Source organism: Prionailurus bengalensis, chromosome B4 (genome assembly GCF_016509475.1).
Source record: "Prionailurus bengalensis isolate Pbe53 chromosome B4, Fcat_Pben_1.1_paternal_pri, whole genome shotgun sequence".
Taxonomy (NCBI): Eukaryota; Metazoa; Chordata; class Mammalia; order Carnivora; family Felidae; genus Prionailurus; species Prionailurus bengalensis.
This window is the reverse complement of record NC_057358.1, coordinates 25063632-25081240: the sequence shown is the minus strand read 5'-3', so window position 1 is coordinate 25081240 and position 17609 is coordinate 25063632. Positions and strand designations below refer to the sequence as shown.

Sequence of the window (17609 nt, the reverse complement as noted above, 5' to 3'; positions counted from 1 at the left end):
AAAGTACCCTAAAACAATGTGACTCATTTATAAGAGGTCTAGAAAAGAAAATAATTTTCAGTGTCTCTTCAGCCACAAAAAGGGCCAGTCAACAGAATGTTCTAGTTCCCCTGACGGGTATAGCTGTCTAATGAAACCTGCATGTATATTATATAGCTTTTGTGACTGAAAGAAACTAGTGGGTCAGTGTATCTACCTCATTGCTCCCACTTAGGATGTACAGTGTAAATCTTACAAAGGAGGGTGAGAGTGGGATGACATTAACTGTTCTGCTTGGAAAACAGTTGGGGTTTCACTACATATCAATAAATTAGAATCCTGAATTGCACATTAGTCTTTTCTGAGATTGAACTGTGAAATCTCTGAAAGGCTGATTAACTCAAGCGAATGGAGAAAAATGAGTTTCTGAACCTGCAATGGTAGGAGCACTATGTTACTAGGTAAGGCCCTGACTGAGCAGCCATTTCTAGTTTTTCACTGGCATTTCTTTTCCTTTGCAAAATCCAACAAAGAGAAAAGTCCATTCCTTTGAGAAGGACGTTTGCATAACGACCTGCTAGTCATTCTTGATGAAGACAATAAATTGCAAATTTGTAATTACAAATTACAACAAATCATCATTAAAATAACCTGTTCTCAAACTCTCACTGAAGGGTTGAGATTACAAGAGAAAGCCAGAACTCAAGATCAAATGATCACTCAAAGTTTGGGGACGTTTGAAACACGCTGAAAAATATTAGCAGGGACTCACACATCTGTATGCCAACGTTCACAGCAGCATCATCCACAATAGCCAAAAGGTGGACTAAACCAAACGCTCACTGTGGTGTATATAAAATGTTGCTTTTCTTAGACTCTCACAATGTTTTTATTAAAATCTCACTACAAACATCATTACTTTATGAATTCAACCCACTTCATCTATATAGAAGAATTACATCACTAGTAGCAAGTAGGAACAATATGAACCTAATATTTCGATCTGTGAGATTTTTCATATGATCCAAAACATTCTTATGTACTACCACTAGTGAAATAAGGATTCCTTTTCAGTAGGGCAGACATTAAGAGACTGACTTACCAAACTTGTCCTTAACAAGTTGCTCTGAAGATCTTGAATTTGGGCCGCTTGCTGTTTGATGGTTTCTTCTTGCCTGGTATTTTTAACCTCTAGCCTAAAATGCAGATCTTAAGATAATTATTCTCACACATAAATTAAAAAAAAAAAAAACCCATATAATTTCTGAACAAATGAGGGCATTACATAAATCCTTAAAATTTTATCAAGAGGAGGATTTGGCAATTGTGCCATTTTTCTCGTTGTGTTTTGTGGGTAAGGTGCAACATTGAGAGATAATATGCCACAATCTGCATTTCAAAATAGCTCAAAGCTGGAATTTGTATCCAGCTTAACAATGATATACTGGCATAACTAATACATTTCTCATACTACACGGCTTATCTGCTTTATAAATAATCAAGCTATTTTCTGTGAGGTTTAAATTATACTTTTGCATATGATCTTTCGTCTTCTCAGCATATCTTATGGCCTCTGCATGTCGATCCTGTGCTTCTTGCAACTAGAATAAAGAAAAAGTAATAATTTTAACTACTGGCAATCTAGTAGAACACCATCACCTGTTCTTGTAACTACATTTTTTTTTTTACTTGAGAGACAGAGACACAGAGAGAGAGAGAGAGAGAGAGACAGACCGCGTGCACAAGTGGGGAAGAGAGGCAGAGGGAGAGACAGAGAAAATCGTAAGCAGGCTGCAAGCTCAGGGAGAAGCCTGATGAGGGGCTCGGTCTCATGACGGGTCTCATGATGTGGGGTTTGGGATCATGACCTGAGTGGAAATTAAGAGTCAGGACGCTCAACCAACTAAGCCGCCCAAGTGCCCCTGTAACTAAAATCTTATTGGACCCAGCCACACTCTCCTCTACATGCTGACTGATGGCTACTTTTAGGTCATAACAGCAGAGCTGAGCTGCTACAACAGACTATGGCCTACGAAGCCGAAAATGTTTAAATACTCTTACAGAAGAGTTTACCAACCATACTCTACTACAAAAACATAACATTTTTAATGTTTTTAAATTATATATGATCAGATAAACATACAAATTTATCTACTGGTCAAACGGAGGAAATATAGGGAATTACCTTATGGTAAACATTTCTGTTTTCATACTCCAGGCACCGCATCAACTATGATTTCAAATATTCACATAGGTGAATGACATTGCTATTCTAGTGATTATATAACTTAACATGTTGTTTTCAATGGCAACAAGATATTTCATGGAATAGTTTGAGAAGCAGTATCTTAGTAGGAGCCAAAATGCCTGGGTCTGAATTCCCAATTCTGCTGGTTATTACCTATATGACCTTGAGCAAATTACTTAAAACTTCTGTGTCTCAGTTTCTGCATCTATAAAATGAAGATAATAGCATCTACTGGGGCGCCTGGGTGGCTCAGTCAGTTCAGCATCTGACTTCGACTCAGGTCATGATCTCGCAGTTTGTGAGTTTGAGCCCCGCATCGGGTTCTGTGCTCACAGCTCAGAGCCTGGATCCTGCTTCAGATTCTGTGTCTCCTCCTCTCTCTGCCCTCCCCATGCCCATGCTGTCTCTGTTTCTCAATAATGAATAAACGTTAAAAATAATAAGAAGAATAATAGCATCTACTGGGGCATCTGGGTGGCTAAGTCAGTTAAGCATCCAATTCTTGCTTCCAGCTCAGGTATGATCTCATGGTTCATGAAACTGAGCCCTACGTTGGCTCTGCACTGACAGCATGGACCCTGCTTGGGATTCTCTCTCTCCTCTCTCTGCCCCTGCCCTGTTAACATGCATGCACACACTCTCTCTTGCTCTTTCTCTCTCAAAATAAATAAACTTTAAAAAAAATTTTTAAATTAAACAAAGAAAAAAAAGTGTCTCAATTCCTGTGAGGAAGGATACAAAAGCCTCAACTTTCCTAAGAGTAAATATTATAAGAAAAAATATATAACACAAATAGTAGAATAAAAGAGTTTAAGAAATAAATGCATTGTAAAGATACTAAAATCATAATGAATTAATTATAATGAAAATACAAAAGGAAGTGGTCTATGGAAATTAGTATCCTAAAACACTTTATATTATTTAACCAGCTATAAGTTAGCTGTTGACAGATTACATTTAATACATGCCTGACTTCTGACTTGACCTAATTTCTTCTTTAGATCCCGAGTCTCATCTTCTAAACTAAGACGATAACGTGATGTAACCTCCAGGGAAGCCTCTGACATAGACTGTTTCTTCAGAGTATCAGCCAGTTCTTGTTGAAGTTGTCTCATAACTACCTAATAAGACATTTCTGTTACTGATTTTATAAATCATCTTATTATTAAATTATGTTAATAATATACAACTCTAACATACGTACTTTGAGAAATATCAACACATACATCAATTAACCATCTTTTCCTAACACGTACATATTCCTACTTACTGAATTCAGTTAAAGAACAAAAGGTGTTATATCTCCCTGCCTAGTCAGGATGATGTCACTTAGATAATGAATCCAGTCTATCTGTTCTCCACTGGTGAATTTGCAAAGCTTCATAACCTACAGAAGTCTCAAAAAGAAATGGGGACATAGTGGGCACAGCAGTCGTAAATTCTACATTATGAAAGGTTTTCCCTCTTATTTTATTACAGGCTTAAGTTACCGTCAGAGTTCCTCACATATCCAATCCTCTGCTCTTATCCTTCTAATAGAGTCCTATCTCAGAACCAAAGTAAAGTCATTCCAATGGCCCCTGCTTCCACCCCCCTCCCTGACCTCAGCTCCTACAGCTCTCTCCCCTACTCACTCCATTTCTGCTAAACAAGAATCCTGCAACCCCTCCTTGGTCTGAAAATGGAGATCCAATGCCAAATTAATAAATCACAGAGAGATACAATTCTCTTTGTACTGGACAAACTTATGCCCACATGACAGTAACTGAGCTTCGAAATGAGCAAATTATTTGTAAAAATATTTAAAATAAGTTATAAATGGCAGTAGGAAGATTACTCAAAGATAGCTTTGCTAAAACTTACCACAGTTGTCCCAAATTATGATTTAGTGAAAAGTAGATGCCTTTAAAGAATTAAGAGGTTGTAGGAACACATGATTTGAGACTGAAAATTAAAATTTATGTGAATAAAAATAAAATCATACCAACTTAAAATGTATAAAAAGCTACCAAAGGAAAAGTACTACCAGATAGAGCACCTACACTTCATTTAATCTGGGAAATCTGAAGTTACTGTCCGGTTAACTCAATTAATTGAATCTCAATTTCAAAATACTCATTTTACATTTGAGCATTTTCATTTACCAGCTCACCCCAGTAATAAAATGTGGTGGCAAAGATTAAAACTTTTAGGGGCGCCTGGGTGGCGCAGTCGGTTAAGCGTCCGACTTCAGCCAGGTCACGATCTCGCGGTCCGTGAGTTCGAGCCCCGCGTCAGGCTCTGGGCTGATGGCTCAGAGCCTGGAGCCTGTTTCGGATTCTGTGTCTCCCTCTCTCTCTGCCCCTCCCCCGTTCATGCTCTGTCTCTCTCTGTCCCAAAAATAAATAAACGTTGAAAAAAAAAATTTTAAGATTAAAACTTTTATGGGAGGGTTTGTCAGTTAAGCGACCAACTCTTGAATTCGGCTCAGGTCATGAATCCCACAGTTCATGAGTTCTAGAACCCTGTGTCGGGCTCCACGCTGGCAGTGCAGAGCCTGCTTGGCATTTTCTCTCTCTCTGCCCCTCCCCAACTCATGTTCTCTCTCTCTCTCAAACTAAACTTAAAAAAATTATTATTGTAGCAGAAGACTATTATCTATTAACAATTTATAATTTAACATCTTAAAGTTTCATAGATGACACCATAACTTTACTCAAATTAAAGCACCTCTCAGGTCTAATTTTTATTTGTTGCATACAAGTTATGCTTTTATGTTGATTTATAGTCTTTTTTTTTTTTTTTTTTAATATTCAACTAGATTCAAAATTCAGCCATAATCAAGTATTACCAGAATTTTCTTTCTGGAAATCTGAAAAATTCTTATCTTTCTGGATACTTACTTCTATTTTTGCTTTCTCATCTTCATAATGATACATTCTTTCTTTTAAATGTTTACATTCATCGATTAACTCTTTATTTCTTTCTCCCAGCATAAGACCTTGTTCTTCACTTTTAGCTTCAAGTTTTTTTATGATATTCTGAAACTGGTCTTGGATATTAATTACTAGCTTTTCTTTACTGTCCGCTTTGTTGTGAGCATCATCTAGTTGCTGTCTAAGCAACATATTTTCACTTTGTAGTTGAGATAACCTTTCCTCTAAGGACTCCTGCTTTGCAATGTATTTATTCACTTTACTTTGTTCGTTCTGATACATGTGTTCAATTTCCGTCTTCTGGCATTGTGTTTGGCTTAGGTCCCTTTGTACACATTCTAAAACTAAAGTCTTTTCTCTGAGAGCATCTTTTGTGTGATGGAGCTCAATTTCCAGGGCATTGAGTTTACTTTCAACTTGAGAAAGTTGCTGAGAAAGAACTTCATTGTTATCTTGTAGATTAGACACATCAAAATTCATTTTGTCCTGTAAATGAAACCATTCATCTCTTGCTCTCTGGAAAGCAAGTTCTAGGTCTCTTCTTGATGTCTGACTCTGATCATGATCGTGTACAGCAGTAGCCAGTCTAGCACGGTATGATTCAACTTCTGCTTCCAGGCTCTCTTTATTTTGTTTTTCATTCTCCAGTTTAGAGTTTAGCATCGTAATCTCAGCAGTCAGAACATTAAGCTGTCCACTATATTGGAATATTGTTTTTGATAATGTTTCCTCATTCTGTTTTATGGTCTTTTGAAGATTGTCATTCTCTTCTTTTACAATTTCAATGTCTTCACAATATTTCGTTTCCTTTCCCTGGTTCTGATTTTTTATGGTGTCTATTTCCAGTCTTAGCATGGCAATTTCATCCTGCAACATGTGGTTTTTATGCAACAGATCTTGTGTTTCTCATGACTATCAGAAAGCTAAGTAAAACAAAGGAAATTTTCAGATAGCACTCAATAAAATGACATTATATCATGATTTTCTTTCCAATTACAGTATAATCTGTTTATACAATGAAAAGGTTGCAAGGGGTGCAAGGGGTGCCAGGGTGGCTCAGTTGGTTAAGCCTCTGACTCTCGATTTTGGTTCAGGGAATGATCTCAGATTCTGTGGGTTTAAGCCCCGCATCAGGCTCTGTGCTGACAGTACAGAACCTGCTCGGGATTCTCTCTCTCCCTGCCCCTTCCTGGTTTGTGCTCGCTCTCTCAAAAATAAATAAATACACGGGGCGCCTGGGTGGTGCAGTCGGTTAGGCGTCCGACTTCAGCCAGGTCACGATCTCGCGGTCCGTGAGTTCGAGCCCCGCGTCAGGCTCTGGGCGATGGCTCAGAGCCTGGAGCCTGTTTCCGATTCTGTGTCTCCCTCTGTCTCTGCCCCTCCCCCGTTCATGCTCTGTCTCTCTCTGTCCCAAAAATAAATAAACGTTGAAAAAAAAAAATTTTTTTTTAAATAAATAAATACACATGGAGGGAGGGAGGGAGGGAGGGAGGGAGGGAGGGAGGGAGGGAGGAAGGAAGGAAGGAAGATTATAGTAAGTGAATATCCAACTGGAAAAAAATAAAGTTGGCTCCAAATCTCAAATTTTATACAAGCATAAGTTCCCAAAAGTTCAGAACTTTAACTGAAGATAATGAAGGCATGAAAGTAAAAAAGAATTCATGAGAAAAGTTTTCAGAATCTCAGAATTGGAAAAGCCTTTCTCTGATTTACAACAAACCAGAAGGCCTGAAATAAAAGATTAATAAATCTGACTACACTTAAAAATTGAGTTTACAGTAGATATCGAACACAGCTACCCCACAGTAAAATCGTTAGCTCTGCATCTACTTGGACAGATTAAATTTCCTAAAATTCTTTTTTCCTGAGAATATTTCATAGATATCTACTTTGCTAATATTTCTATAGTCAGTTATAAGAATATATCTATTGATAACTGACAAATCTAGGCACTGTACTATAATATAAACACTTCTCCATACATCAATGAACTCATTTGGTTATCACAATTCTAGAATGGAGAGATTAAAACGGTGAGCTGCAGGACTCTCCCCAGGTCTTCTCACTCCACAACTAGTGCTCTTGCACCAACCACTGCTACTTCTCTAGTGTAAATACACAAGTACGAAAGAAGTCTTGGATTTCAAAATACTGATAGGAAATAAGGTGAAATTTATACATCTCTTAGAAAATCATGAGATTATTTACTGCTGCAATAACCTGTATTTCCTCTTCATGTTGAAAATAGTAATAAATAAAAAATAATAATAATAATAAAATAGTAATAAATATAAAAGAGGGGAAATACACTCCACTATTTTATTAGGAATAAAATACCTATCAATAAATTATCATTAAGTATATAGCATAGCATACCATTGTTTCAAAAGTTCCTTGTAATGAAATAGGATGCTACTTGAAGCAAAAGTGTTACTTTTCTCAAAAGTAGGAGACTTGATACCGAAAATATGATCTGTGAACTGGCTACACTCGTCCTCCTGTCCATTAGCAGAAGTGTTAAACTAACCTATTAATATGTCAAGGCAGTGAAGTAACTGTTCAAAACCAAAACACATGTTGCTAGTAGCAACAGTTTTGAGATTAGGGAAAGCTCATCGATTCCTACAGAAAGTAATAAAAGCCTCTTATTTGGATGAGGACATTATGAATGTCACTATTTGCTGGAGACAAATGCATTTAATCAAGAATATTATTTTATCGAATGAAGCAAAAATGCCACCGCCCCCCCATACCCCTCCCCAAAAATATATGTGCTTTTAAAATCCTCTATAGTTTCCATGATGTACAGTGTTCAGTTTTTAAAATATATATATATATATACATGGAGAAAAAGTAGTAATAATTAAAAAAATAAAATATATACAAATACATACACACATGTACTTCAAAATAGCTAAAGAAGAAACCTTAGAATTAGTTTTCTTATGAGCCGTTTTTATCTCCTTTTGTTTGCAAAGGTGATTGTTTAGAATTCCATCCTGGAATTCTCTGGCATTCTGTGGAGAAAGTTGCCACTGAGTGTCACTGCGCTTTTCTACAACCTGGAGATACATTTCATTATGATTCTGGTCTCATACCGTTAAAAAAAAAGGTCAAAAGCTGAAGAGGAGAACTTTAAAAAAAATGTTCAAAGGAACATGATCCCATGTTTTAATTTATTTTAAACCTAAATAATATATATTGAATCAAAGGGATACCATAAAATATATGTATAATACACTATATAATATTGATGGAAATACACAATTTTTTATCAAAAAGTAATTTACCTGATTCAAATGATTTTTTGCGGCCTTCAATTCCATGTTTAGTGTTCTAAGAGCGAGTTCAAATTGTTGTTTTGTTTCAACTTCTTTATTATATTGGTCTTCTTTTCTTCTTAACCTCTCCCTAATTTTTTCATATAACATATCAGCATTTCTTCTTTTTTCTTCTTCTTGTTTTAAAGTAAATCTGCAATTAAATATGCTTATTTTAAAATTTGTTTTGTTAGAAATAAAAAGTTCCTCCTATGATCTGGTTCCACATGTTGGCTTACTGTCCAAATGAAATTTCTATGTTCTCAAATTTTTTTCCTTTCTGGGGCTGTTTTTAATTTCTCACTTGAATCTCTTCCAAAAGATATATACAATTGAAAAGAAGCAATGAGAAAGCATTATGCAACTTAGTTTTAGTCAGTAATAACTCTGGTAGATGTTGTAGGAAAGGAAGTTTGAAATTATTCAGAAAGTTAGAGTTGAAAATTACCCCTTTTCCCACAGGTGTAATTATTCCTCCATAGGACAGATAATTCAGTTACTCATTAAAAAGAGAAGTTACTGTTTACAAACAATTTTATCAATTCACTGGAAATAAATTTCCACTTGACAAAACATTACAGGTACCTCCAAAAATGATGTGCAGTGTAAGAGAGCATCTGCGGATGTTGTTTACACAACATACAAGTGCAGATTACTGTCATCCAAGACTAGGCTAACGAGTCTAATATCTGTTGCCCTATACTTTTTGTTTCTTCTTCCACAACACTTGCAACTTACCTTGTTGATGATTACCTACTTTATGAATCACTTAAGAATCCCTTCTAGAACAACACAGGATACATATTAAGTAAACAATAAAGAGTAATATGTGATTTCAGCATACACTTTTGAATTAATTTTATCTACCTATGACAGAGATGTTAAAAAACTTATCAGTAATCACTTTCCGTATTACTTTTTTTTTTAATATTTATTCATTTTTGAGAGAGAAAGGGAGAGCCCATGCAAACAAAGGAGGGGCAGAGAGAGAGAGGGAGACAGAAAATCCGAAGTGGGCTCTGCACTGACAACAGAGAGCTCGATGTGGGGCTCGAACTCACGAACCCTGAGATCATGACCTGAGCCAAAGTCAGACACCTGACTGACTGAGCCACCCAGGCACCCCCATTTTACTTTGTTTAAATTTTTTATTGAGAGAGACATGACACAAGTGAGCGAGGGCAGAGAGAGAGAAAGAGACAGAATCCCACGAGGGGCAGAGGGAGAGGGAGAGACAGAGAAGAGGGGTTCACCCGAAACGGGGCTCGTGCTCACCCAAAGCAGGGCTTGAGCCCACCCAAAGCGGGGCTCAAACTCACGAGATCATCACCTGAGCTGAAGCCAGATGCTTAACCAACTGAGCCACCCAGGCACCCCCACTTTACTTTTTTAACCCTGAATGTTGAGAATAAAACAATCAATTTTTGGGAATTTTTCTGTCTTGAGAAAAATGACCATTTTATACTCTGTTGCTGGTTATAGAGATTAATATAAACTTTCCTGAGAACAATTGAAAAATATGGATCAAAGACCTTTTTAAAAATTTTTATACTTTAATCAAATAATATTATATTGAAGAATTTATTCCAAGTAATCTGTAGAAACAGATTTATATAAAAGACATTCCTTACAGCATTAATTAAAATACAGAAAAATGAAAAACAAGCAAAATTCAATCTGTTAAATAATGACATTTGTATATGGTGGACTTTTAAATGGCCATTAAACTTATGATTTGGAAAATACATTAAATTATTACAAGTATTCACTGTTAAGAACTTGCTGTATTATTTCCAAGAACCTCACACTTCACAACACTAAAGAAGTTTTCTTTCCTGTAAAATCCCACATGGTAAGTTAGCAGTTACAAAACTGTCCCTATACATCTGTAGTATAAAAGTAAACAGTTCAAATGTTTCTTTAAAACCAAGATGCTATACCTCAAACTACAGAATTCATGTTCCCATTCCACTTTTTGATGCTCTAACCGTGATTTCATGTCTTTGGCTTCTCGTAGCTCGTTTTGTAGTGCACTAACTGTTTTTTTCCATTTGTTTAATTTTTCCTGTAAGTAGTTTACAGTGACTTTTGTTAAGTTTCATTAATCTTTCATAGGAAAGAACTATATCTTGGATTTTCAAGAAGCCAACAGTATCTGCATCAGAGAAGAAACAGAAATAAAATATATGAGTACTTTTTGCATATACAGGACTGTGCATCTTCAATTCACTCATTCACACATTAAATAAATATATACCTTCAATGTAAAATGTTATACTCAGCTCTACAGATACAATAGAGAAGACCCCTGGTTCTCGATTAGCTTAAAGTCTAGTGAAGGAGAAAGACAACTCAAATGGTAATTCTAAATTCAGATAGTTCCTATTAGAAAACAGAGTTCTGTGATCATAACTTGATCTAGATTGGGCCCAAGGAAGATAGATTTCCCTGAGGAAGAGATAACTATACTGAGGAATGAAGGATGAGCAGGAGGCAATTAAGCAAAGGAGGAAGACAAGCACTCTCGACAGTCTAGAGTATGTGCCGAAGTTCCACTGTAATCTGCTTCTGGCCAAGATGGAGTAACACGTACTGATTGATCTTCCTACCTGAAGCAAGCAAAAACAAAACAGACAAAATACAATTTTAACATGATTTTCAAGACACAGAACTTCAGACAATGAAGGACAATGATCCCTGAAAACAAAACACGTTAGCCTAACACATGCCCAAGCTCACTGCCTTGAGAGAATGTTCAGGCTACGACACAGGAGAAAAACATTATTTAAATAGCCTCCACCAGACTCCTTGAGTTGAGATGATGAAACTGAGAGTCTGGCAAATTCAAGGCAGATAGAGATGACAGGTCAGCATATAGGAGAGGAGAAAGCAGAACAGAGAAAAAACCCTGGAGATCGGCAAAGGGCCCCCTTTGGGTATTCAGCAGAGTAACAACCAATGCATACATGGAAGGAAGTCATCAAGGGAAAAAAATCTGAAAAGAGTAGAGGAAACACTCCCTGGTGCTCTCACAGAACAAGGGACAGTATCTATTCACATTAGCTAGGATAGAAAAACTCATAATTTGCCTTAGGCTGATCACCATTCTGGATTCATCTAATAATTGGCAAGAGCAAGAGACTAAAGGATAAAACTGTTCGTAAGTAACATAACTATATCTCCAAACAAAGCATGAAAAGATAAGTAGAGGCATAGAAGTTATTGTTTTAAAAACTGAATGGCACAGAGATGTAAACTATGTTAGACATGAAAAATACAATGGATAGGAATAAACACATATTAGACATCACAAGATGTCTAATCACAAGAAAAAATGGCCAAAATCTTTCTAAACTGAATGAAAACTATAATCCCACAGATCCAGGAAGGATCTGTCTGGGAAAGAAGAAATTTAAGTAAACTATTGTAATTTTCTTAAACTATATATGATGTGGTATAACATTAATGGAAGCTAGACTGTGATGTTTAACTCACAGACTATAAAACCTAAACCAACCACTACAATAGCAAAACTACAAAGTTCTAGCTAGTATCCAAAATCTGTAAAAAAAACTCACCAAATTCCACACCCAAAAAACAAATAATCTGGGGAAGAAATGGGTAGAAGACATGAATAGACACTTTTCCAAAGAAGACATCCAGATGGCCAACAGACACATGAAAAGCTGCTCAATGTCACTCCTCATCAGGGAAATACAAATCAAAACCACACTGAGATATCACCTCACACCAGTCAGAGTGGCTAAAATGAACAAATCAGGAGACTATAGATGCTGGGGAGGATGTGGAGAAACAGGAACCCTCTTGCACTGTTGGTGCGAATGCAAAATGGTGCTGCCACTCTGGAAAACAGTGTGGAGGTTCCTCAAAAAATTAAAAATAGATCTACCCTATGACCCAGCAATAGCACTGCTAGGAATTTACCCAAGGGATATAGGAGTGCTGATGTGTAGGGGCACCTGTACCCCAATGTTTATAACAGCACTTTCAACAATCGGCAAATTATGGAAAGAGCCTAAATGTCCATCAACTGATGGATAAAGAAATTGTGGTTTATATACACAATGGAGTACTACGTGGCAATGAGAAAGAATGAAATATGGCCTTTTGTAGCAATGTGGATGAACTGGAGAAGTGTTATGCTAAGTGAAATAAGTCATACAGAGAAAGACAGATACCATATGTTTTCACACTTCTGTGGATCCTGAGAAACTTAACAGAAACCCATGGGGGAGGGGAAGGAAAAAAAATGTTAGAGAGCCAAACCATAAGAGACTCTTAAAAACTGAGAATAAACTGAGGGATGATGGGGAGTTGGGGGGGGGGGGTGGTGATGGGCATTGAGGAGGGCACCTGTTGGAATGAGCACTGGGTGTTGTATGGAAACCAATTTGACAAGAAATTTCATACTAAAAAAAAACAAGGAAGATATACAGATGTCAAACAAGCACATGAAAATATGCCCAACACCATCAGTTATTAGGGAGATATATATTAAAGCCATAATGATATATATACTAAATATACATCCAAATGTCTAGGATTTAAAAAGCTGACAATACTAAGTATTCATGAATATGTATGTAGGAATTGGTGCTCTCACAGACTGCTGGTGGAAATGGAAAACGGTGCAACTCCTTTAGAAAACGATTTGGCAGCTTCATAATAAGGGAATATAGAGGGACATGAGATTTTTTTTTTTTTCAACGTTTATTTATTTTTGGGACAGAGAGAGACAGAGCATGAACGGGCGAGGGGCAGAGAGAGAGGGAGACACAGAAACGGAAACAGGCTCCAGGCTCTGAGCCATCAGCCCAGAGCCTGACGCGGGGCTTGAACTCACGGACCGCGAGATCGTGACCTGGCTGAAGTCAGACGCTTAACCAACTACGCCACCCAGGCGCCCCGGGACATGAGATTTTTAAGGGTGATGAATATGTTAACTGTCTGGATTATGGTTATCGTTTCATACGTGTAAACATGTCAAAACTATCAAATGACACACTTCATATATGTGCAGTTTACCTAACTAAAGCTGTTGGAAACAAAAAGCTCTTTCACAGGAAGAAATGTCTAAAACAGTGGATAAGACACAGACGGAAAGAAGGATGTAAAACCATACAAGATGAAGCCAGAGGACTGTGGCCTTTAACCTAATAGCAATGAGAAGTAATAGCTAAGCTTTAAGCAAGGAGGTAACATGATGAAATACACATTTTTAAAAATACATAATAATTATGGTTGCAGTGTAGACCAAGGTCCTGGGAAGCTGAATGGCAGGGAAAACAGTCCTGAGGTTATTTCAGTCATCTAGGAGAAAAATAATGACCTGACCTGGGTGAAGGCACAGAAGAGAAGCAGAGTTAACAAACACATTAGATGTGCCATTCCCACTAAGAAAGGTACAGTAGAAATGATGACTCTTTGGCTGACAGGACACAATAGTTCTCCTTTAATATAAAACATATTTCTGAGATGAGCAGCTCTACACTATAGCAGGTGTGCACATATTACTACAGCAATATACATAAAAAGGCTTCCTACCTTTACAATCCATGCCAAGTTGTTTCAATCAGCAACATGAAATTCTTAGAGTAAGGCAACTCACAATGCTCTGAAGCTGTTTCAGATGACTGAATGAAGTCGACAAGGTCATCCATAGAAGTAATTTGCTTTTTGACCTATAAATAATTAACATTATTTCAAAATGTCCCCCAAATATTTATAAAATATACTAGGTGTAGAGAAGTGATAAATACCCATCTTTTTATAAAAGCAAAAACAGGGGCACCTCGGTGGCTCAGTCGGTTGAGCATCCGACTCCATTTTGGCTCAGGTCATGACCTCAGGGTTCCTGAGTTTGAGTCCCACGTTGACCTCCACAATGACAGCATGGAGCCTGCTTGGGATTCTCTCCCCCCCCCGCCCCTCCCCTACTTGTGCGTGCTCTCTCTTAAAATAAATTTTAAAAATAAGTAAATAAACATTTAAAAGCAAAACCACAGAGACTTTTAAAAGAACGGATTTTTATCAAAAAGACACTGTTATCCATAGCTAGTATTTCTAAATAAATTTTTCATAGAAAATGTCTCTACAGCAAAGGAAGATTTTCTATTTTTTCACTACATCTTTCATAAAGTATTTTTTTAACCACTGAATAATATTTCTAATAAATATTTATCAAAATAATATAATAAAATAAAAATAAAATAAATAACAAATAAAATTATATTGTATATTTTTCTTACCTTGTTCTTTTTCTTAGAAATTTTCTTTGCAGGTCTGAAAAAACCCAACAAATTCTTTTCAGGCAAATATTAAATACTTAAAATACAAAGCATATCTAAACCTATTGTTTCTGATATAAAATCTCTGCATTTGAAACTAATTTTCTACAAAGGGGATTAAACAACAGAGTAACATTAAACAACATAGAAAATATACTACTGCTAATATTAACAAAGGATTAGGTGTATCCAGTTGTAGTATATGTGCTGCTGAAGCGAGCTCAACAAAGTACTAAATTTAGATAAAAACTAACAAAAGCAAAGGAAAATCCTAATGCTACTTGCATTATTTGATAGGAATGATACCATTGTTTTTGTTGTTGTCATTTTACTAAAAATAAGCTTTTACTGGCACTAAAACCTACTTGGAAAGTGCAAGTTAAGTCCCTATATGAAAGAACCCCTTTTTAACAATCATGATATTAACGTGTTGAAGACTCACTATGCAACTACTCTCTAGGCATTACTATGAGCACTTTACATGTCTTCAAGGTATTTGAAGCCTCACAACAATCCTATGAAGTAGGTTATTATATTAGGTATTTTACACAGGAAGAAAATGAGGCACAGAAAGTCGAAGTGACTTGCCCAAGAAGCCCTAATAGCTGGCCAAGAACAGACCCTGAATTCAGACCCTGAATTCAAAGCCTTCAAAGCATGTGTTTTAGAATATGTGGTTAAAGCAATACTTAAGTGTTTCTAACTAATATAATAGCAAATGAATCTACATTATTATTCGATTTCTAGCTATAGTGATACATAACAATTTCTGAATCTTACACATTTTTTAAGAGACTTTATACCTAGGCAATATTGGAAACCTACTTTCAATAAACTAAAGATTTGCTTCTTCTAGAGAAGTTCATCAACAGGCATTCATTCATTCATTCAACTGTTTATTCCCACGTTCAACACATACTTATTGAACATATAATCTGTGTCAATGACACTGCTGGTACAGGAAGCATGGTTTTTGTAATTTAGAGCTCTCTAGTCCAAAAGGAATAATCTGTTATGGATTACTAGTTTATTTTCCAATTGTAAATAAGCAAAATCTTCCCCTTTCCCCAGAATGTAAATAAATATTAACTTGATATAACCAGATACTTTAAAGTCCCTAACAAAATCATAACTATTTGTGATACTATCAAAGGTACTGAATATCTAAAATCATCCAGGAAGGATTAGTTCTATTCAGAATGGCCTCAGTGTTTGTGTATTTTTTATTATATATATGTACATAATAAAATATTATATGTATTATTATATATTATATATACATTATAATATTTATTTTATATATATTTACTTACATAATATAAAACAAATATAATAATATATAATATAAATATAATATAAATATATATTCTATATTTTATATAAATATATTTTACATATTTATATAAATATAAAATAAATATAATACAGTAAATAATATAATATATAGTATGATATAATAATATATCATACATTATATATAATTAGTATATATAATATATATACACACTATATAACAATACATAATACATAGAAATAATATATACTGTAATATATATTAAAGTTATATATATAACATAATATAATATATATAATTATATATATATAATACATACACATACATATATATTTTTAAATCTGTACATTCAATTATATGAGAATACCCCATCATGGAATCAATTCTGAATAAACCAACTTTTCCACAAAATTACATGAATAGTAGTACTAAGGACAATTACTATAATCTTTAAAAGATAATGTAATACAATCAACAAACTTCCTAATGTTTGGAAACACAAACAATTTTAAATTAACTAACCATGTCTATCTCTATTGATCATTTCCAACAGAATACATACTCTAAAAGTTCCCATCTTAAAAAGAGAAAGAAAATGCCTTTGCAATTCACATTCTTTTTCAGTTATCATCCATTTCTCTATTACCTTTCCCAATTAAAATGCTCTAAGGAGTTGTTTACACTTACCTTCCATGCTTCCATGGTGACTACTGAAACTGCTCCTTGACAAAGTCACTTACCCTCATCATAACTTTTCAAGCAGTGTATTTGATATGTTGAGTATTTCTTGCTTTAGCTTGGACCTACCTACACTACAGCATTTTATTTCCACAAAAGGTAATCACTGCTAAAATTCCTTCACAGGCACATAAAGAATTGATAGACTTTACCTGCTTTCATGCTGATCCTTTTCACTTAAACTGCTGCCCTCATTCATTTGTAGTAGACCACCAGTTAGGGAATCTGCCTTCTGCAACACTGGTGTGATCACAGATTCTTCTGATGTCCCTTCTTCATCTTCACCTTTCTTTAACTTCTTCATATGTAAACCAGGTTCACTACTTTGAAAAAAATCCATTAAAAAGCCATATAAAAAGCCAACATTTTCTAATAATTTTACTGATAAAGAATAAAAAGACAATTTTCATCAAGTTCTGAATTTTACCCATCTGACTTAATTTGATTAATTCACAGAACAGTGCTGAAGTACCAACCATATACAAGGAAATACTCATCTGTTGCTTCAAACACAGATAAATATATAATTATAACACAATGTGATTTGTAAGAATTGACATGTGAAAAGCTGTGAGTGAGGACAGAAAGGCTTTACTGAAGAGGGAAAATAAACAGCAGAGGTCACCAGGAAAAGAAACAGGAAAAAACCATTTTCTTAGAGATTAGAATGTGAGCACAAAGATTACACAGATGGCATCTAGGTGCCTTGAAAGGAAAAGTACAAACTTTTAGGAACTTGAGGAAAAAAAGCATAAAATACATGGAAGCAAGTAGTAAGAGATCAGTCAGGAAAGAAATTCTGAAGAA

General features: G+C 35.5%; 1 protein-coding gene across 1 annotated transcript in view; it reads right to left on the bottom strand.

Moving 5' to 3' along the window:
- The window catches only part of ANKRD26 (ankyrin repeat domain 26), a 115244-nt gene that overhangs the window by 27471 nt on the left and 70164 nt on the right, over positions 1–17609 (bottom strand). Inside the window, 12 exon segments of the mRNA XM_043563475.1 lie at positions 1082–1175; positions 1510–1580; positions 3196–3348; positions 5110–6054; positions 8058–8204; positions 8433–8616; positions 10403–10500; positions 10502–10617; positions 14028–14049; positions 14051–14164; positions 14732–14765; positions 16955–17122. Coding sequence (XP_043419410.1) covers positions 1082–1175; positions 1510–1580; positions 3196–3348; positions 5110–6054; positions 8058–8204; positions 8433–8616; positions 10403–10500; positions 10502–10617; positions 14028–14049; positions 14051–14164; positions 14732–14765; positions 16955–17122 — 2146 coding nt within the window.